The sequence below is a fragment of the Penaeus japonicus genome, unplaced genomic scaffold (genome assembly GCF_977035675.1).
Source record: "Penaeus japonicus unplaced genomic scaffold, GWHDUDI00000001_assembly GWHDUDI00000037, whole genome shotgun sequence".
NCBI classification, from domain to species: Eukaryota; Metazoa; Arthropoda; class Malacostraca; order Decapoda; family Penaeidae; genus Penaeus; species Penaeus japonicus.
The window spans coordinates 15,889,239-15,911,738 of NW_028234439.1; the positions used below are offsets into that span (position 1 = coordinate 15,889,239).

The following is a 22,500-nucleotide window of genomic DNA, read 5'->3' on the forward strand; positions in this document are numbered from 1 at the left end:
AATGATGTTCCTAATGATGACACTGTTACGAAGATAAGAGGAGGATTTTTATGACGTGATTCCCAACGTCACACCGCGTAACCTCCCGTGACCTCACTCTGTCGCCGCGGTGACGTCACCAACCGCGCTTTCTTCCCTCCGTCCAATGGCACGCGAGGAAGGAGGTTTAAACCCAATAATCATTAATAGAAGAAAGAAAAGAGAAAGTGAGAGAGAGAAAGTGAGAGTGAGAGAGAGAGAGAGAGAGAGAGAGAGAGAGAGAGAGAGAGAGAGAGAGAGAGAGAGAGAGAGAGAGAGAGAGAGAGAGAGAGAGAGAAGAGAGAGAGAGAGAGAGAGAGAGAGAGAGAAGAGAGAAGAGAGAGAGAGAGAAAGAGAAAGAGAAAGAGAGAGAGAGAAAGAGAAAGAGAAAAAAAGAGAAAAGAAAAGAAAAAAAGAGAGAAGAGAGAGAGAGAGAGAGAGAGAGAGAGAGAGAGAGAGAGAGAGAGAGAGAGAGAGAGAGAGAGAGAGAGAGAGAGAGAGAGAGAGAGAGAGAGCGCCACCTACCTTTCTACCGCCATGATGGAAAGAGAGTTGGCGACGCGTACGTACCTGCAAAGAATCGAGAAATTAAATTGATTAAAACTCGTGTGAGCAGAACATGGGGAGAGAGAGGGGCGTTTTTTTGGTTTGTTTGTGCGCTGTCCTTTCTTTTGTTTTGTATTTGTTTTTGTATTTGTTTTGTTTTAGCTTTGCACTCTTTTTGCCCTTTTGTATAATGCGTGAATAAGGAACGAAGAAAGAACCAAATAGAGCCCGATAACACAAAGCATTCTAAAATATAAAATAAAAACATCATAAAAAAAAAATGAAAATAAAAAGTAGCAAAGCCTACAACTCTCTCTTTCTCTCCACATATGACTCACGGTCGTGGAATCCCCCCCCCCCCACCAGCTCATCCCACCCCACCCCACCCCATCCCAACCGAGAACACCTTATTCTACCCCCCGCAAACCTACCTTAATCTAAGCCCCCCCTACCCCCCCCAGCTCACCCACCCCCCCATCCCCACACCTCCCAAGTCTACCTTATCCCTACAAGTCCTCCCTACCCCCCCCCCCACGAGCAAGCCCACCTAATGCCCTTCCTTATCGAGCCCGATATAACCCTAACCTTACATACAAAAAAATGGAAGGGCAAAACAATACAAACAACAGACAAAAACAAACAACAACAACAGGATTTACGAAACCTGAAAAAGTGCCCCACACAATAAAGAAAATAAACAAAAACAAAATAAAAATATAAACAAATAAAAATAAAAAGATCAACAAACAAGTAAAACTAACTACAAAAACAATTAACCAATTAAATACGTAATGATCAACAGATAAACAAATAAATGAGTCAAAATTAATTCTTAAACAAATAATCACACAGAAGTAAATACATAAACAAAAGAATCAATAAATATAAATAGGAAAAACAAACGAACAAGCAAAGCAAAACAAAACAAAACAAAATAAATACAAAGATAACAAAAGTAAAACTTTCTCGACCTTTCCTGGCGCTAATAAGAAGAACAATTACTGGTGTTACCTACAGGTGTTATAAAAGAGAAGAGCGAGATAACTGTCTTTCTTCTTCTTCTTCTTCTTCTCCTTCTACTCCTGCTTTTTCCTCTGATTCATTTTTTTTCTTCTTTTTTCTTTATCTACTTTTTCTTGTTTTTGCTTTCTTTTCTTTCGTAATTTGTCTTTTTTTTCGTTTTTCTTTCTCTCATTTTTCTTTTTATTTCTCTTTCGTCTTCTCAATTTTACCTTCTTTCGTTCTGTCTCTTATCCTTTCCTTTTTTTCTCTTACATATTTCCTTCTATCTCTTCCGTTCTTTCCCTCTATTATTTCGTAAATAGATAAACATATTAATAAAGGCAGACAGAGGTAGAGTGAGGAAAGAGACGAGGAAAACAGAAACACAGAAAGAAAAAGATAAATAAAAGAAAAAAAGAGAAAGAGAAAGAAAGACAGAAAGAGAAAGAAAGACAGAAAGAGAAAGAAAGAAAGAGTGCGTTGACCCCTCCTTACCTCCAAGTAAAAAAAAAAAAAAAATCTACCCCCCTCCACGCCCTCCCCCTACCCTCCCCCCTACCCTCCACTTGACACTCAACCCGAACTACTTTTACAAGCATTTAAAACTGATGGACTTCTCCTAGTTGGTCACGCGACCCAAGGGAGCGGGAGGTGGTGGGGTGGGGGTAGAGAGGAAGGGGGAGGGGCAAGAGGTGGGGTGGGGAGAGGAAAGGGAAGGGGTGGGGTGGGGAGAGGAAAGGGGAAAGGGAGGGGGGCAGAGGGGAAGGGGAAAGGAATGAGGAAAAGAGAGGTGGGAGGAAGAGGAAATAAGTGATAAGGGAAAAGGAAGGAAAAGGAAGGGTAAAAGGGAGTAAAAGGGGAGGGGGAGGGAGGAAGGGGAAAGGGAAGGGGAAGAAGGAAGAGAGGGGTGGGGTAAGTGGGAGGAGCTGCCAATTAAAGTGAAGAAATAACCCCTTTCTCCGTTCCTCCTCCACCACCTTCCTCGAGGAACTTGTTGGAGGAAAAGTAGTAGATGAAGAAGAAGAAAAAATGGAGTAGTCGAACACGAAGAGGAAGAGGAAGAGGAAGAGGAAGAGGAAGAAGAAGAAGACGAAGAAGAAAAAGAAGAAGAAAAGGGAGACGAAGAAACATAAGTAGAAGAAAATGAAGAAGAGGGAAAAAGAAGCAGAAAAAGAAAGAAAAAAACAAAGAAGAGGAAGAGGAAAAAACCGAAAGAAGAATCAACTCAGCGAGAACCCGTTCAAATTCGCGCGCTTTTCCGGAGTCATCGTAACCGCCATTAAACGTCAACCGAACTTATCGCGCCTCATCTTAATGATCTACTTAATGCGCTGCCTTAATCATCAGTTCAATCTTAATCATCTACTTCGTCAATCACCGGGACAGCCCTTGCCCTCTCACCTCCCCTCCCCTCCCCTCACCCCCTCCCAATGCATTTTCTAAATCACTATCTTGTAAAAGATCAACAGATAAACACAGACTGATTAATATACACGCAAACACACGTTAACAGACAGACAGACAAACACACAAATCAATATATATACTCACACACATTTCAATAAACAGATATTTAAGTATGTAGACAGAACAGTTAACATACGGAGAAACAGAAACTTTAACATGAAGATAAATTAACTTACAAACATATCAGCATACAGACGGATTAACATGCGGGCATATCAACATGCAAACGTATCAACTTGCAGACACATCAACATACAGACAAACAAACCAAAACAAACAAACCCAGACGGAAAGAGCGGTAGACGCGGACATACACGCAAACGGACGGGGCAAAAAACCTATTCTAGGAGCTAAAGGAGAGGGGGAGGAAAGGGGAAGGGAGAGGGGAGGGAGAGGGGGGAGGGAGGGGGAGGGGGGGATGGCCACTGGACTTTCTCCCGGACTGACGCCGAGGCTCCGACACGCGGCTGACGGGCTGACACTCGGTTTTCTTTCCTTCCCCGACACTCCCGGCTAGGTTGCACCATCGGGAAATGTCTCTCTTTTTCTCTTTCTCTTTCTATATTTATGTTTTTTTTCTCTTTCATCCCTTCTCTCTCCTCTCTATCTTTCTTTCTTTCTTTCTTTCTTTCTTTCTTTCTTTCTTTCTCTCTCTCTTTCTCTCTCTCTCTCTCTCTCTCTCTCTCTCTCTCTCTCTCTCTCTCTCTCTCTCTCTCTCTCTCTCTCTCTCTCTCTCTCTCTCTCTCTCTCTCTCTCTCTCTCTGTCCAGCTTCTGCTTCATTTTCTACCTCTTTTCTTCACTTCTCTCCTCTTCTCCCTCTCCCTCTCCCTCCCCTCTTCTCCTCCCTCTCCTCCCCTCCTCCCTCCCCTCCCCATCCCTCCCCCTCCTTCCCTCCCTCCCTCCCTCTTCTCCCCATCCCTTCCCTCCCCTCCCCCTCCCCCTCTCCCCCAACCAGATCTCGCAATGCGGAAACGCGTGCCGTAAATATACCGTCGACTTCTGTCTGGCGCGTGTCGGTCTCATCGCGCGTGTGTCATCTATCACCTCTCTCTCTCTCTCCGGCTTCCTCTTGATTGCTTATTGCTTCTCCTTCCTTATCTAGCTATCTATCTCTTCGTCTATCTTATCTTTCTTTGCTTTCCTCTTTGTCTACTTATCTTCCCTTTATTTTTTGTTTCACTTTTATCTTTCTGTCTATTCTCACGTTAGTCCCTCTCCCTCTTCATCTCTCTTTCTCTCTCTCTCTCTCTCTCTCTCTCTCTCTCTCTCTCTCTCTCTCTCTTTCTCCCCATCTCTCTTCCTCTCCCTCTCCCTCTCTCTCTCCCTCTCCTTCTCCCTCTGTCTATGTCTCTCTCACGTAATTCCCCGTTTCGGTGTGTTTATTCATGTAATTTAAAAACCACCAGATCCAATAGATAACCAAATAAATCCCGATAAATATATCAATCAATCCTAGAAGATCAGTCAATCAACAAACCTTAGTAAACAAATTAATAAACAAATTCTAGACCATGAATAACCCTCACACTCCTAGGAAATAGATCAACAAACAAATCCTCATGAATAAAACAAACATATACATACAGCGTAAACCAAACCCAGAAAACAAAACAAAAAATGATTAATCAAATTTAAACGCCGATAATAAACAAAACAAACACACCCAACTGCCGAGGCGAAAGGAGAAGCCACGGCGACGTCTTGCTTTGCGTTGCGTTACGGGTGTCGAGTCTCGAAGCCACATTCTAGCCTCCCGAACGGGTGACAGATGGATGCAAGCTTACGCTCACTCGAAGAACTCGGCTCTCCCTGCCTCCTCATCTCCCCCTCCCCTTCCCCTTCCCCTTCCCCTTCCCCCCATCCCGTTCAATTCACTCCCTCTCCATGTTCTTTGTTCGTTTTATTTTTTTTGGTTTGATTAATCATCCAAAACTCTCTTGGTTTTTGTTCTTCTCATCCGTTTTCTATTCCTCCCTATTTACCATTCCTCCACCCCCTTCTCCCCTATCCCCCTCCCCCTCCCCACAAATATCCCTCCTCCCTGCGTGTGGCAACAGGGGTGGGGGGTGGGGGGAACATCACGAGAAACAACCATTAGCAACATCAGTGGAGGAACACAAAAAGGGGGGAGAGGGGCAGGTAAGAAAACCAAGTGGGTACCAATTATATGAATACTGGGAATCGTAGTTACTGGGTATATGGGCACTGAGTATTGTGGACACTGGGTATCGTGGGTACTGGTATATGGGTACTGGGTATCGCGTGATGACCGTAGCTACGAACCCAGACAACAACCTCAACTTTCTAAGCTGCGAATGCCGCTGGTGTATTTACTACAGGCTGGCCCCTTTTGCTGAGTAAAAAACTATCTTTAGCGGGGCTCTCAAGCGTCTCTACGTATCTCAAATCGTCTAAATATATCTGTCTATTATTGTCATTACTATTATCATTATCATTACTATTATCATTATCATTATTGTCACTATTATCATCATCGCTATTATTATTGTTATTATCATTACTATTACTATTGTCTCCATCATAATAATTACATTACTACTAACACCATTATCATCATCACCATGAGCATTATCATTAATGCTTTATTACCAATATCACTGCTTCATCACCATCATTATCATACCGGAGGTGTTCCCCATTCTTGCTCAACTACCATCATCATGAGCGCGCCCGCCCCTCAGAAGCCCGTGATGGTAGTTTCTCCTGCAAGAGGCACCGCGAGAGGGGCGTCTCTGCGACTCATTTTCCCCGGGCTGGGTAATGAAGAAAATACGGGCCGCCCACTTTCCCCTTAATTTCCGTCTGCGGTCAGGTGGTGAAGGCGGAACCTCGCTGCAGCTTCCGACAAGGGCTTCCGCTACTTTCTTCCTTCTTCCTGTTTTGTTTGTTTGGTTTCTTCCTTTCTTGTTTTTTTTTATCATTCTTTCCTCCTCTCCCTCCCCCCTCCATTTTTTTCTCCTTTCCTTCCCTCCCTACTTTCTTCCCTCCCTCCTTCCTTCCTTCCTTCCTTCCTTCCTTCCTTCCTTCCTTCCTTCCTTCCTTCCTTCCTTCCTTCCTTCCATTCCTTCCATTCCTTCCATTCCTTCCATTCCTTCCATTCTTTCTTCCTACCCTGCCTCCCTCCCCTCCTCCCCTCCTTCCGTTTCACCTGTTGCTCAGAAATACTTTCTAAAAAAATAAAAATCTTCCTTTAATCTTAATCCGAATGCGATGGCAATGCCCATCGTCTTCTTCATTCATTATTCTTTCAGTCTTCATTCCTCATTCCTTCAACAAGAAAAATTACTCACACAATAATAGTAACAACAGTAATACTAACGCAATATCGGCAACAGCAATAACAATACTAACAATGACAGCAACAACAATAATACTACCACAATATCATAAACGACAACAACAACAACAACCTTAATAACAACAACGTGCAACACCAACAGAGAGTTCCCATCCTCGACCGTACTTGGCATCTTGCCCGATCAGCTGGAAAGGAAACAAGCACACGATTGCGTCATCGAGTAATTAATTCATTGGGACATGTGCATACTAACTAATGCTCCTTACTAACCTTCCCACGCCTGCCACTCATCTCCCTTCCGCTTCCTTCTCCCATCTCCCTTTCTCTTAATTAATGCTCTCCTCATCCTTCCTCTTCCTTCATTCATCTTCTCACTTCTACCTTCCCCTCCCTTTCTTCCCTCATCTCCTGTTTCTCTTTCCTTTCCTTACCCTTCCTTTCCTTTCATTTAGCTCTCCTACCTTTCCCTCTCCTTTCCTTCCCTTCCCTTCTTTCTGCATCCCCTCCCCTCCGCTTCCCTCCCACCCCTACCCTACCCTCCCCTCCCTCCCTCCCCTCCCCTCCCCTCCCCTCCCCTCTCAACCTTTCTCCTCCCCCGTGGCATTGTTCCGTGGCTTCTAAGAGGTGAAATGCGCACCCCCTTATTCGCTGAACAACAAAATTAACTCCAAAAGCGGATACGAAGAACAAAGGCTACGACGCTGTTCTTTTTTATTCTACTTCTATTCTCTTTCTCTTTCTCTTGCTCCTTCTCCTACTTCCACTTCCATATAGGTGTGTGTCTATAACTATCTATATCTATATCTATCTATCTATCTATCTATCTATCTATCTATCTATCTATATACAACAGAGTGATCATATACAGAGAGAGATCGATAGATAGAAAAATAAATAGATGCATAGATAAATAGGTCGATATATAGATAAATTGATAGACAGATAGTTATACTCTTCACGTTCTCTTTCTCTCTCTCAAATATATAATTGGGTACAATACCAATCAAGATCCCTATCTATCGGCATCAAAATCTCCGCATAACCGATCAAACCCATTCTTCTTGAAATATGAGGGGGGAGGGGGGGCAGGATGGTAGAGGAGGAGGGGAGGAGGGGAGGGAGGAAGGGGAGGGAGGGGAAGGAGGAGTGGGAGAGGAGGGAGGGGCGGGAGGAGTGGGAGATGAGGGGAGACGAGGAGAGAGGAGGGGGAGGGAGAGGGAGGGAGGGATGGAGAAAGAAGGAAAGGAATGGATAGGGTGGGAGGGAGGGAGAAAGAAGGAAAGGAAAAGATAGGGAAGGAGGGAGGGAGGGGAGGAGGGAAGAAGGGAGGGGAAGTATAGGAAAGAAAGAGATGCAGGAGAAAAAAAAGAAGAGGAAGGGGAATGAGAAGGGGACGGTGACAGGAACAGGGAAGGGGAAAGGGAGAGCGAATGAGAAGGGGAAGGGGGAAGGGAGGGAGAATGGCAAGAGGAAGGGGAAGGGGAGGCAAGGAGGGGTCACCTTGCCTTAACTTTCTTTCCTCTGTGCCACATCCATCCCGGTCGAACTTCCGGGAGAGTTTCTCTGCCTCGCAACTTTTTTCGTCGTTTTTTTGTTTTTCTTTGATTTTTTTTTTCATCGTTTGATTTTTTTTTCTGCTTCGCTTCCTCTTCTCCCGATTTCCGAATTTCCTCCGACACAGCAACACAGCCTTCAAGATCAAGTCAATGGATATTCATTCGGCTGATGAAGGCCAATGACAGAAAGAAAAGAAAAGAAAAGAAAAAAGTTACCATCACTAACAATCCCCATCGCAGGATCACCGCGCCTTCTCCTGTCAGTCCTATCCCTCCCTATCACCCCCACCCCCACCCCCTCTCCTACCATGTTCTCCCCACCCCCTCACCATCAGTCATGCCCTTCCCCCTACCCAACCCCAGCTCCCTTCTCCCTTATTCCCCCTACTCTACTCTTCCCAATGCCCCTCTCCCTTCCCCCCACCACCCTCTCCCCTCCTCCCCTTCCCCCCTCCTTCATTCACCTCCCTCCGAGTCACAGCTGAGTGACTTTACGTTCATTCACAAAAGCGCTTCCTCAAGGTCTCCCTTTCCGTCTCTTGTGTCTCTGTGTGCTTTTTTTCGCGTGTTTCTTTGTTTTTTCTCTTTTATAACCTATTTACTTCCTTTTTATCTCTCTCTCTCTTTTCCTCTCTTTCTCTATTTTTTCCTTTTCTCTCTCTCTCAATCTCCTCTCCTTCACTCACTGTATATATATATGTGTGTGCGTGTGTGTGTGTGTGTGTGTGTGTGTGTGTGTGTGTGTGTGTGTGTGTGTGTGTGTGTGTGTGTGTGTGTGTGTGTGTGTGTGTGTGTGTGTGTGTGTGTGTGTGTGTGTGTGTGTGTGAGTGTGAGTGTGAGTGTGAGTGTGAGTGTGAGTGTGAGTGTGAGTGTGAGTGTGAGTGTCAGTGTCAGTGTGAGTATGCCTGTGTCTGCATGTGTATGTGCCCATACGTGTACGTGTGCGCGTGCATGTGTGCGTGCAAGCGACCCCCCTTACCTCAAAACTACCCCTCCGAACCACGATGATCACCGCCTGAACCTCGGCTCCAGAGAACCGTGTCAAAGGCCCAGCTGAGAGGATCTCTCCGCTTTCATGAGCTGACATTCTAAAGAGCATTAAGCCCGGGCGGCTCCGTCGAAAGCTGCCGAGGCTCATTGAAATGCGGCCGAGCAGTGGCGGCGGCGGGGAAGGCAGCGGTGGGGGCGGGGGCGGGGGCGGGGGGCGGCGACTCACGATCCACTCCGCTCCCGCCAGCTTTCTCCGGCCATGTTTACACTAAACAAAAACAACTACTGGATACGGCGCAGAAAGACATACAGGCACGCTCACATGTGTGTATGTGAGGGGGGGAGGGGGTAAGAATGCGATTGGGAGGGTGGTAGTGCGGTGCATGTGCGTGTGTTTGCTTAATTACATCTTAATTTTATCGATGAAAAATACAAATTAAAAAGTTTCCCAGTGGAGCCAAATTGCGACGACACGAAACCACACATATGTTGTTTGTGTAGGTATCGGGTGGGGGGCGTATTGGGGGGTGGGAGGAGGGCGTAGTGGAGGGGTGGGAGGAGGGCGTAGTGGAGGGGTGGGACGGAGGCGTAGTAGGGAGGGAGGGGGGCATAGTGAGAGGGAGGGAGGCGTAGTGGTGGGGGGGGGGGGATGGGCGCACCATAAAGTAGACGAGCGCCATATGCGGGGAATGTGTCACATAGCATGAGGGAGGCTCGGATCGGGAGTAGGGGGTGGGGGGAGGTTGAGTGAGGCCCAACGTGAATTACACGACCCACTCAGGGTGCAATTTCACCGAGGAGTGCCCCTCCCCCTACACACACATTTATACATACATACATACATATATATATATATATATATATATATATATATATATATATATATATATATATATTGTGTGTGTATGTATATATATGTATGTACATATGTATGTATATAAATAAATAAATAAATAAATAAATATATATAATATATATATATATATATATATATATATATATATATATATATATATATATATATACATATATATACGGTATAAATACTATGCTTCAGCAAAAATAACCACAAGTCCGAATGCAATATATATGGACGCTTCTTAGGTTAGCCATAATAATGACACTCTCGCTGCTGTTCTTTCTGTGTCACTGCCACTATTTAATTTACATAAAATAAAATTCATCTATAAGTGGTATCCCATTCTATCATGTTTTTGTACAGCACTTATTCTCTTCTGTTTCTGTTATTCATAAATCAAACTATAATGCAATATATTTGAATGCTTTATATTCGAGGGTCGGCGGCCCGGCCAGCATGCCACTGCTCCTAGTAACGTATTGTTGCACCCGCAGGTCGTGCCTGGTGTGGCTGGTGCTGGCGGCGGCAGCGGCCGGTCTGCAGACTGCGGGCGGCCTGCAGGCGTCCACCTTCCCCACCTATCGCCTTGTGGTCGGCGACGGAGGTTACGCTCGCCTTGTCACGCCCGCGCCATCGCTGTCCGATCTCACGCTCTCCGCCTGGGTTAACGTGACGGCCTTCCCCGACGGCGTGGCGCCCATCCTGACGGCCGTGGCGCCCGACGCCAAGAGCCAGGTGGCCTTCTTCCTGCGCCACGACGGCCTCGGCGTGCTGTGGGGCGGCCCGCCCGACGTGCCCCGCTTCCACCTGGACCAAGTTGACCGCCACCCGCGCAAGCAGTGGACACCTGTCGAGCAGGAGGGGCAGCGGAGGCGCCGCCGCGACGCCGTAGACTACAGCAGAGGCCTCGGGGACATCGTGGACATTCTGGCGGAGTCCCGCAAGGGCCGCGCCTACGACACTTGGACTCCCTACGGCTTTGTTGACGTGGACCAGATGGGCGTAGCCGACCTGGAGGCTGCCCCCTCTGGCTTGAACGACGACCTGCATCTCGTAGAGACTCGAGATGGGTTCTCCCGTTCCGAGTCCTACAACGACTGGACGAACGTGCCATACGAGCTGCACATGCAGGAGAGCGACCCCTACGACCTGCACTTGGCTGAGCCAGAGCCGCGCATCATCACCGAGCCATCTGGTGACGACGACTTCGTCTTCTTCAACTGGAACGTCCCGTCACAACCCAAGCCGTCCATCCCACAGTCGCCGAACGAGTGGTCGCCCATCTGGACATCCGCGAGGGAGCAGGCACGCCCTCAGCCCCAGGCGCAGCGCCAAGCAGAGCCTTCGCCCTTACCTCCGCGACCCACAGTCCCGCAGTCGACGCAGGTCAAGAAAACCCCTGAGCAACCTGACAAGGTTAACGATCAGGGCGCCTGGTCTGCCCAGGTGACCAAGGTTGAACTCGGCCAAGACTTCTGGAGTCCTTACCGCCTGCGGGGCGCTTCCTTCAGTCCCCCAGTGCCCCAGACACCCGTCGCCACCCCAACTACGACCACAACCACGACCACGGCCACAACCCGCCCTACAACCCCTAGGCCCACAACAACAGCCAGGCCAACGACCCTCCGAACCACATCAAGGAGACCGACTCTTCGTCCAACAAGGAGAACCACGCCAAGAGAGACCACAACCACCCAAAGGTCCACAACCCCCGTCCCCACCACAACGCCTACCCCGAGGCCCACAACCCAACCACCAACCACCGCCCCCACCACAACGCCCACCCCATCCACCACCACCACCCGTGCCTGGCGCAACAACCTCCGCTTCACCACCCGCCGCTTCACTGCCCCGCCCACCACTAGCAGCCCGAGGTACACTAAGCGTCCCTCGGCCTTCCCCCGGCCCCCCTCGGCGCGACGCACTACACGTATGCCCCTCTGGAAGCTCATCAAGCATCCCGAATCTGCACATGCACACACCACTCCCTCCACCACAACCGCTTCAACTACCACAACTTCATCTACCACCACAACCACCCCGAGACCAACTACCAGAATCATTACCACGAAGAGGACCACAGCCTCGAGGCTTCCCGCAGCGTCCCCAACCACTACCAGTGCACCCACCACGACCGCACGGCCAACCACAGCCCGACTGAGGGTCGTCCCCGCCTCGAGGCAGAGCACCCCGCCACAGCTGACAGACAAGCCCCAGATCACAGGGCAGAAGTCCAAGGTGTCCATCTGGTCGAGCGCCACCGACCACCACCACCACAAGGCCACGAAGGGCCAGGGCTTCCAGGACAAGTGGTCAGGAAAGTCCCAGGCGTCGCTGAACACCGTGCACAAGCGCCACCGTCAGCAGCAGACAGACATCATGCCGTACCACGTGGACGAGTTCCAGCGAGCGATGGAGGGTCTCCCGCCGGTCAAGGATGGCAACATGGCCGTGGTGTACTCCGTGCCTATTACCGACGTGGACGCCTTCAACACCATGTACCAGCAGTACCAGGCGATGGAGGTGCCGGCCCCCCCTCGCCCTCGCCAGCCCCCCATTATCCACGAGGCCGTCGTCAAGCCGCAGGAGGACGAGACCAATGAGAATGGCCTCGGCGAGACCACCTCCTCCAGGGACGATGATGTCCTTAGCTTCCACTACGTCACCGAAGCTGAAATATCTTATGAGGAAACTGATACCCCGGCAGTTCTCAGCGAAGAAGATGCTGTCCTCGTGCCAACGGAGGAGCCTCTGCCGCCCACTCCCTCTAGAAGTGACATCCCCATTGCTGAGGAAGCGCTCGACCCTCAGCCCTCGACCGTGGCTTTCAAACCAAGGCCAACCTTCCCATCCGTCTTGCAGATCTCTGAGGAGCCTGAAAAAGTTTATATTGTCGAGGAGCCAGTGCAGCCTGTATCCATTGCACCCAAGGACCAGGATGAGCCACAGCTGCCCCCTCAGGCTGCCTATTACATTCCAGATGTGATTATTCCTTCCACGACAGAGGCACCTGTGACAGTCGTGCTCCAGGACACATCTACCCAGAGGGTTCCTGTATTTCCTCAAGTAAATATCCCATCCTTCGTTCTGAAACCTGAAATTGTTCCCGAACCAAGCACGAAGGAGGCGCCAGAGCCAAGCATTCCTGAAAGCTCAAAGCTAAGCAAGGATGAAGAAAACAGAGTGCATTCTGCCAATTTCGCCGTCTTCCACATGGGCGAGGACGACCTTCCACAGTACCAAGGCCCAGCCGAGGAGCCATCCTTCTCCATTGAGGACCTTTACCAACCCGCAGGAGTCTTGGTATCGCAGGACGACGCCCTCCCAGTGTCACACTACCAGGAGTCCTCACACTTGTTCCACGAGCAACTTCCACCACACTATGCTTCATCCAAGCCCGCCCCGCGCCCTATTGCATACGGAGGCCCTGTCTCGCAGATCGCCGACCGACGCCACGACGACGAGGACGTAGTCCTGTTCAGTTCCAACCCACAGGAGCTGCTCGACCAGGGCTTCCTCCCCCAGCCAGTGCACTTTGTCAGCACACCCGAGGAAGCCAACATTTGGATGAAGGAGCAATATGACCAAAGTCCCGAGGCAGATGAGGTGGCGGAAGTGGAGGAGGAGGTTCTCGTAGTGCCAGCCATCACCAACGATGATTTGCTTCGCATTCCTGCTGAAGTGAGCGGGCCGCCGGCAGGCACACCAAACTTCCACTTCAAGAAGCTGCCATTTGAGTTCCACACCAACGAGTGGTACCACGTGGCCTTTACGTGGAGCAACCGGGACCACCAGACCGGCATCTATGTCAATGGGGAGCTAATAGGAACCCTGACTGGCATCCTGCCAAGCCAGAGCGCCTTCCTCGGAGGTGGCCTCACCATCCTCGGCCAAACTCTGCTCCCAGATTTGACAGATTTTGACCATACTTCACAGTTCTCCGGGGAAATGAGCGAGGTGAACATGTGGCCACAGAGGCTCACCTCAGAGGCAGTGCGTGACTTGTACCAGTGCAAAACACAGCTGCCAGCATCGCCTGCGCTCAGCTGGTACCAGCTCTCCATGAGATTTTACAGCAACATCCACGTTCAAGACTCAAATTCTTTGTGTGGTGCATGAGGAGAGCAGAAAAAAAACTGATGCAAGAATTACTATTCAAAACAAACTCATACATCAACGGTGAACCATTCATACATTCCCCTAAAAAATAGCACTAATATCTCCCTGAACATTGACCTCGATGACAAAATTAACCACTGATCCTTCATAGCCAAGAAAAATCCTATGACATCGTAGCAAACCCGGCGGCAGAGGCAAAGGCAGACAGAGGGACCTCTGACCCCACCCCCCTCCATCCTCCCACAGAAGGTCTTCTGGTCCAATGCTCCATCCTATCACCCTCCATTTCCCCACTGTCTCCCACCTACCCCTCTTTCATACAGGGACTTCTGCCCCCTGCCCTTCCCCCAGCCTCCCACAGAAGGACCTCTGCCCTCCCATCCCCCCATGCCCCAACCCACTCCCACCTGTCCTCCGTGCCGCCAAGTACTAACCCGCTACCCGTGCGAGGAAGGTCCTCCTGACTTACTTACAGGACGGTGTCTTTCAGATCTTGAGCTACATACAGTGTTGGAAATTTGTGCTATAGACAGTATTATCATACCCCGTTTAAACATTATTTTAGACTTTATTATAACTACAACGTGCAGGTCGCGTTGCTGTGTGAACCACGCCTGTGTATCTCAGTGGCTTGGAACTTTTTTGTGATAGTGACCTCGGAGTATTCTCAAGAAGAAAAAAAAAATGAATGAAAAAAAAAACGGTGGTGTTACGTTTGGGAAGAAAAGAAGGGTAATGGCGTAACTGGAAAACATAGGCCTGGGGATTTTTGTTTTTTTTGTTAATGTGCTATTTGAACTGTTTATTTGTTGCCTTGTTAGTAAATATTTATAGATGCTGTCTTCACTCACTGTCCATTGTTGCTACATGTATAGTGTTACAGCACACCAATCATCTCTCTTTGTCTTTACTTGTGTTCGTGTAGAAAAAAAGGTATGAATGATGATGAATAATTCCACAATGAAAGATATCATGTTAATACAACATCATAAGAATTACATAATTATGAACAAGTAATACCTTTTTCCTACATTTGTCACAATCATCTCTTTACTCGCGTCCTTGCCAGTCTAAGCTTCTTTAAAAGACATTTACCATTACATACAACACTGTAAAGATCTCTTTAACCAAAGAGATCAGCAATATCACAACAAGAAGCTGCATGTCATTAAAACCCCTTTGAGGTATATGCAGTTGCAAGGAATCTAATCTTATGGTTTGTTTTGGAAGATAAACAGATAATAAGTAAAAAAAAAAAAGAAAAAACTTAATCCGTTCCACTACATTCCCACAGACTTTGTCTGTATAAAACAAATTCATAATAGGTTTGGATATCATGTAAATATATCATAATTATACTGCTTTCAAACATGTGTTTATATTTTTCTTCTCTCTCTCTCTCTACCCGTAGATTGAAGGCATAGGGGGACTTTAAAGACTTTTGTCCAATATAGCTTTCTTCCATTATGCATTCACCCCAAAAAGAGTACAACTAAAAGATAATCTCTTTGCTTTGGTTCGGACCATGGAGGTGCTGGTCGAATTCCACATCCATCTCCGTTTGTGGGCCCGGATGGCTCGGTATCCTGCTAGCACCTGCTGCTAGTTGCCAGCACTCTCCATGGTCAAGTGGAAATCATGTGCTAGAAGTTGCTGTTTGTTTGCTCTGTCCTACATCTAGTATATTTAGGAAGAAAAGATAACCTAGTTGACTACAGTTTCTACTTCTATAGCATTCGTGATGATCGTAAATTATTCTGTGAAAGTATGTTTCACATTTCATGGACACTAAACTGTAAATTGAAACAATAAAGAATTGTAGATTTTCCTGATTTGCTTTTATTTTTTGTCCCTCATCCTGATATTAGAACTACAATTGTTACATTTTAACCCATTAGCAGCGGATGGCATGATTTACTGCCAAGATAGAGTCGGTCAAAGACGCAGATGGCACCGTACCAGACAATGTAAACCCGCCATCCTACTGCATACATATTTTATAAAAAATTGCGACCAATGGGTTAACTGCAACAAATGCATAATTCCACTCAAGACTAGACTTCTCAACTAAATAATTTAATGCATTTTCATAATTCCAAAATCATGACAGTCTTCACTTGAATAAAGAAAGAAAAACAGACATAGATAGAAGTTTGCATGTTATATACACTTAACTTCACCAGGACCTATTGACAAAACCTCCTACAGCTACATTAAAAGTAGAATGTATCTACCAGTAAGGGTGTAACCTTACCTTAAGAGCAGCATGAGCCACGAGAGAGAGAACCTTCGCTTGTCTGGCTCTCAGATCCATTCCGCACACTCTCAATAGCGTTGCCAACTGCAGTAATCGAGACCCATGGCGATAACTACCCTTTTTGGTCTGTAGTCCCTCCTCTATCAATGTTAGCCTGTCCTCACAAAGACGAACTGAGGAGATATTGACATTATGAGTAGGTGCATCACAAGGCCTATTTGTTGTTAAATATTTCAAAATATTATTTAATAAGCTTAAGATTACTTGATATTATACAAAAATGCAATTCTTACCTTGGAGAGGAAGTTTATTGATGCCAAAGTCTGGCAGAATGTGAAGCGCTGCTATGAGGTCCTTTTCTCTCTTGATGTCTTCATTGTCGGATTCTATCAGTCCAAGACATTGCCTGTACAATATGTTATATCAGTACATGCCCTTCTAGAAAGGGTAAAATGAATGACATGGAACACAATAATATATAAGATAGATGAAAAGTGATTATTTCAAAAACAGATACATCCTCTTCAAATGGACCAATAAAACCGTCACATTACTTGAAGGAGATAAGCCCACAGTACAAAGGGACAACTCACTGCGCCAATTCCATTGCCTCATCAGCATGACTTTCAGAAGAGTTGAAGTACTGTGTCGCTGCAGATATCACTAGCTTCACTGCCTGGGCAAAAGGCACTTGCTGCAGGTAAGGGTTGTGTACGGGTGACCTATCTCCCTGTGTCTCCAACAGTTCCCCGGCAAACCTGATGTTTTCCAAAATGCCAGAGCACAGGAGAGCATCTGTCAAGGTCTGGATACAAGAGTGAAAATCACTATTAATCATCTCAATTAATCTACTCTAAAATTAAGTACTTTATCGTAAACCTCCATTATATTTCAAACCAAGTGAAGATAAATACATTGCCCAATATTCCATGGTATGCCTGTCACTCACTCTCACTTTATTCCAAATAACTACAAAATTAAGACAAATATAGTGTCACAGTCTATGTAACACAAAAGCAAATTTATGAAAGACTTGCCTCAAAGCAAATTTGCGGCTCTACACATGTAAAGACTTTTTGCTGTAGTTCCAACATGTCGTACAGCAGTTTTCGCCAGTCTTCATCGCTAAGTCTCGGCTCTCTGTAAGCCATTCACACAACACATATTTTAAAATTAAATCAAGACCTTATAATAAGTAATAATAACAATAATAGTAAATAGTCATCTGAAAATTACCTAAAAATCTACAATGCTACAACTATGAACATAAAAACGGCAAAAAAATATTGTAAATATTGTAAGTCGTACCTTCTGGCCGCAGCTCTTGTTAGTTTAGTAAATATTTCTCTGACTTTTTCACGATCATCCTGCAATTGGCGCAGCTGACATGGTGTCACACAGACGTTGTTATTACTCAATAATTCAGCAGCTGTCAAGTGGGCCTCCAGCGCATCAGCCAAGTCGTGTAGTTTCGACAAGGCTTCTGTGTTGGTGCTATATAAAGGAGAAAGGAAATGTTATCATGTATCATATAATATTTTTTAACACATGAAATTGAAAAACAAAAGAGATTAATTCTGGGATCTGCTCATTTTCACACTGAACAACCGATTAAAAAGAAGAAAATAGAAAATAAATTAACAATCATATAATCATAACATTCAAAATTGGGTAATTATCTCAATTATAATTAAATAATGATCACATAATTAAAACTAAGTTATTACCATAATCATAATAAAATAAAAACAATAAATATCAATTTTACCCAGACTCTCTCTCTGGCAAACATTCCAGAATGGCAAAGGCTCTCGGCAGCTGAGTCTCCTTCTCACATGCGTATACACAGTCCAGAGCAATGGTCATCATCTCCTCAGCTGAGGTGATGATCTGCGCATGCTGATCTGGCCTGGAGTGCTGGCATTTGGGGGAAAAAAAGCAAGTACACATTAGATAAATTCTAGAGCAAAAGGGAACAAGTACAGGAGAAATTCCATGACTGCATTAAATTCTACAATCTATAACTAGAAACAAATACAACTGGTGAATCCTTCAAAAAATTCTACATAAAATAAATATATAAGTTCAAAACATAGGGTGATGAAGTCATAGATTCAGTAGCAGAACTGCAGAGGGGGAACGGGGCAGCATGTGCCTCACCATTTCAGAATGGTGCCCCCCCCCCATTTTAAAGAATTAGATAAATTGGTACTACCTGTATGGGCTTGCTGTGCACACCTACTGCCCAACCCATAATCTGTTGTGCCCCCTTAGTTGCCCCCCCCCATGATAGAAATCTCGGTATCCCACCCCATGGAAGGGAATGTCTTACCTGTAGAATCTTAAGAGGTAATCCCAGGTCGTCTTTAGCTGTAGACACAACATACTCCCTTAGGAGACGCTTGGCACTACCAGGCTTCCACTTATCACAGCGAGCCAAGAATGGCAACAGCCAGCGCCTAATATTCTGGATGTACGTTTCTGGAGTGCTCTGTAACATAAGTTCGAAAGAATATAAAAAAAGTAACTTTATTCTTACCATTTGTTATCTTTTCATTTCTGATTTGCAAGAAGCACTTTGTAATCATGACATGCAAAGGGTATTTCTAGTTATTACCGTAGACATTAGTTTCACAATCTTTTCAGCATCAGATAAGCTTGTGTATTCATCCAAGGTCATTGAACATAGGCCTACTTCATAAACCATCACTTCTAAGGAATCCAGAGTGTCATGAAGTTCTTCCAGATTCTGTAATACAAGAAAAAATATAAAATGAATCAGTATGAATGCAACAATGCTGAAAGCACAACTATCAAATATGCACTGGTGTTCCGATCACAAAACTCATAAATGCGCTAATGTTCTAATCATAACAACCATATATGCAATGCTGTCCAAATCATAACAAACATAAATGATGTTAAAGAAGCCCCTCACAAAGAAAAACTGAACTGAAGACCATTATATAAACATCCTCAAAAGCAGTCATAGAGACCAACTAACCTTTACATCCCTTTCCCTGCCTAATTTGAGCAGATCCAAAGCAGCATCCACAAAATGACTGCATCTTTCAATCTCCCTTGCCCGTTCTTGGTACCACAGGCTCACTGTTTCCGCACTTAGGTCAAGCCCCATGAACTTTTTGAGGTCCTGGCGTTCCTCATACAAGAAGGCAGCTGGGTCTTCCTCCTCCTCATTGACTGCATCTCTGCAAAAGAGAAGGAGTTGAGAAGGAGTTAAAAAGAGTTAAAAAGGAGTTAGTAAGTATAATTAATGAGCATGAGTTAATGAGTATAAGTTATGTAAAAAAGGTAATAATGTATGTAATTTTGATGAAGATATGACATCAAAAAGTGTCAACAGCATCACAAAGTTATTCATACCATTTCTACAAGTTGAATACTTTGAGTTAATGAGTATCTCTACAGATGAGTATAGGTTCATGAGTATATGGTAATGCCTAGGAGTTAATGAGCATAATCTTTTTAAAACAGGCAGGCTGTTTTTTCCACATCTATTATGCTATGAATGGGTTGTAATATGGGTAATCTAGTATATATAGTACAATCTGGCATCTTTCTTCCAACTACAGAGCCCTACCCTCCTCCTATCCATATACCCATCAAAAAACAAGGTTTAGGCTGACTTTGAAAGGCTGTAGCTAGTGCCATCAAAGCCACAAAAATCTACCCATATAGTGCAAGAATAGAGAGCAGCTTTCATTGTCGTGGCATGTATAGGTGACATCTGACTTTAAACTTTCTCTCACCATGACATCTATAGATCCTATCCTTCATCATTGGGTCAAGTAGCTATGTTTATATGTATACATCTATACAATGTTTATATCCAAAGGTCAGTACATAAAGTAAGCAGTTTCATACCTGCAAATTGGGTCTTCACTCCAATCCTCATCACGAAGCTGTTCTTGCTCCCATTCAAAGACTTCATCTCCTTCACACTCCAGAAGAAGTGATCTATAAAGAATGCAAAAATACATGAGAATCACAAAAAGCAGTGACACAGACAAACACCAAGCATCTTCCAATTCAAGTGAAAAAAAGAAGTAACATCCAGTTTAAGTGAAAAGATAAAAAAAAAAATATCTTGACCATGTGAAAACAGACAAATACTTCCTTACCTATACTCAAATGGCCCCATGGTAGGTGGGAAGTTGGATAGCACAGCTAATCTGTGAGGGAGTGTTTCCGCTCCATGGTACGTGAACATGGCCTCCACACCACGCCAGTCATAACTCCTGGCAAATTCAACGGTGGCAGAGATGGCCGACTGGCTACGGAACTTGTCAAAAAAGGCAGCATCATAGTGCTCAGGGGCTATGTGAGACCCTCCTAGGAGAACCTAAAAACATTGAAAATAAAACATTGTAAAAATAGATAAACAGACATTACAGTTGATTCAACTGTAAGAGGTTTGACATATACTTGATGCATGCACTACAAGTACGTGACTTACCTCATACGTATCTAACCTATCTAAGTATGTGAGGAGTTTTCGTCGAGAACGAATAACATTCTTCTGTTCTGTTGACAGATTCTTGAAGTCAATCTGGAATATAAATAATGATACCAAAATAAAGCATTAAAAAAAAGAGCTTGATATCCAATTATCATAACAAAATGTTTCAAAGAAACAATCATATTTACATAATACTTATGTTTTTTACAGACAGCACAGTTTCCCCCTCAACAAAAGGATAACTATACAAATAAAATCTGTAAACATTAAACTGATAATCGAGGTATCCCAATCACATCACATATAAGTTGTTAAAACCAAGTAATACCAAATCCTGATAACCCACCTGCACCAAGTAGTCGTGCCTCCGCTTGAGTTCCATGGCAGCTCTCTCCTGTGCTTTTACATCGTATTCGCTGGGATCGACGTCTATTCCTTCGTCATATGCAAGGTCTGAGTCGCAGAAAATGAACTCCCCATTGTCTGTGCCTTTACCAATGGCAACAATAGCCTGCATTTGAGAAAGGTAGTAATCATATCATGGGGACTTCAAAATCCTTTCTAATCCCTGATTACACTTAACTGATAATCAACTATGATTTTTAATACCATGTTCTTTTTTTCTATCAAATATCAAAATATAAGACCAACTAAAAATACTTTAATCTTCATAGCTATCAACCAAAATAAAATACCACTGGAACAAAAATAACTCTCGTAAATATGCAAATAGCATACACCACAACCCCTAATATACCTCAAGGTCTGTCCCCCGCAGCCCATACATGAGGAGCTCTCGTGCTGCATCTATGTTCTCTGGCACACGTGTCAGACATTCAGCCAGCACCCATGACCGCTTGCAAATCTTGGCTAAGTAGTCTTGGATGGAGGCTACAGTAACAGAGCTTCTACGCCACTGCTGCTGGTAAACCAGGTCACAATCCAGGCTAGAATATAAAAGTATAAATTCATTTATTGTATTGATTGTGAGATAATTTGCAAGTTTATGCCATATGTTCTAAAGCTAGCCTATGAAATCAATATACATACCAGTAACTGACATAACAGAAAGGGTGAGAATCCCCATATCAGAGCAGAATGCATACATTTCTACTGAAAAATATACACTGCATAATAACACAAAACTTAGACCTCTTATCATTTTTAATTCATTATACTGAAAAATAATACAAAAAAATAAATGTACCATAAAAGAGAATGAAGAAGAGATTGTAACATTGCACTCACTTGTAGCTGCGAGCCAGGGCTAGAGCTTCCCCATATTCCTCATTCTCAATCTTTCTGGCAAAGAGCTCCTCTGGGGTTGTGCTCTTGAGGCAAAGCAGACGGAAGGTCCTCTGCACAATTTTTGGTCTTTTGCTTGGAGGTCGAAACCTGCACAAGGAAAAATGAATCTATATCATCTACAGCTACTGATTCTTTCTGACTGAACATGGACAATGATGATGAATAACATGCTATTCACAAATACAAATACATTGTAGCAGTCAGCAACCTATGAATGAATTCTATTCATTGTTCATAAATTCCACATTTGGATTTGATCTTGCATGCACCAGACTGAATCCAACCATAAATTATATGACCATATTGTCAGCAATTTCTTTCTGTTTTTTCCCTTTTTCAAATACCAGACATCTATGACTTTCCATAATTCCTTTACAAATTCCTTGAGAGCAAAAGAGACTTTTTCATAGAGAGAAAATAAAAGTAATAATCCAAAGGATCTGTTCACCCACTCTCAGCCTCTTTCTTTGTCTCTTTTCCTTTTCCTTATCTTTGATTGTTTTTACTTTGGTCTTGATGGCTGTATATGAATAAACCATTTCTCTTTAGAAAATTGTAAAAAAAAAGAAAACTATATG

At 44.8% G+C, this 22,500-nt stretch overlaps 2 protein-coding genes across 2 annotated transcripts in view; one reads left to right on the forward strand and one right to left on the reverse strand.

Moving 5' to 3' along the window:
• Positions 1–15,707, forward strand: part of LOC122255456 (uncharacterized) — a 34,112-nt gene extending 18,405 nt beyond the window's left edge. The window contains exon 2 of the mRNA XM_043019915.2: positions 10,253–15,707. Coding sequence (XP_042875849.2) covers positions 10,253–13,877 — 3,625 coding nt within the window. The 3' untranslated portion in view covers positions 13,878–15,707. The remainder of the gene's footprint in view (positions 1–10,252) is intronic.
• The window catches only part of LOC122254631 (NBAS subunit of NRZ tethering complex), a 243,171-nt gene that overhangs the window by 212,511 nt on the left and 8,160 nt on the right, over positions 1–22,500 (reverse strand). Inside the window, exons 8-22 of the mRNA XM_086532481.1 lie at positions 21,863–22,009; positions 21,372–21,561; positions 20,961–21,125; positions 20,612–20,704; positions 20,277–20,497; positions 20,020–20,112; positions 19,139–19,343; positions 18,752–18,883; positions 18,467–18,625; positions 17,903–18,051; positions 17,443–17,628; positions 17,172–17,274; positions 16,728–16,939; positions 16,428–16,540; positions 16,132–16,307 (exon numbers count right to left, since the gene is read on the reverse strand). Coding sequence (XP_086388607.1) covers positions 16,132–16,307; positions 16,428–16,540; positions 16,728–16,939; positions 17,172–17,274; positions 17,443–17,628; positions 17,903–18,051; positions 18,467–18,625; positions 18,752–18,883; positions 19,139–19,343; positions 20,020–20,112; positions 20,277–20,497; positions 20,612–20,704; positions 20,961–21,125; positions 21,372–21,561; positions 21,863–22,009 — 2,344 coding nt within the window. The remainder of the gene's footprint in view (positions 1–16,131; positions 16,308–16,427; positions 16,541–16,727; positions 16,940–17,171; positions 17,275–17,442; positions 17,629–17,902; positions 18,052–18,466; positions 18,626–18,751; positions 18,884–19,138; positions 19,344–20,019; positions 20,113–20,276; positions 20,498–20,611; positions 20,705–20,960; positions 21,126–21,371; positions 21,562–21,862; positions 22,010–22,500) is intronic.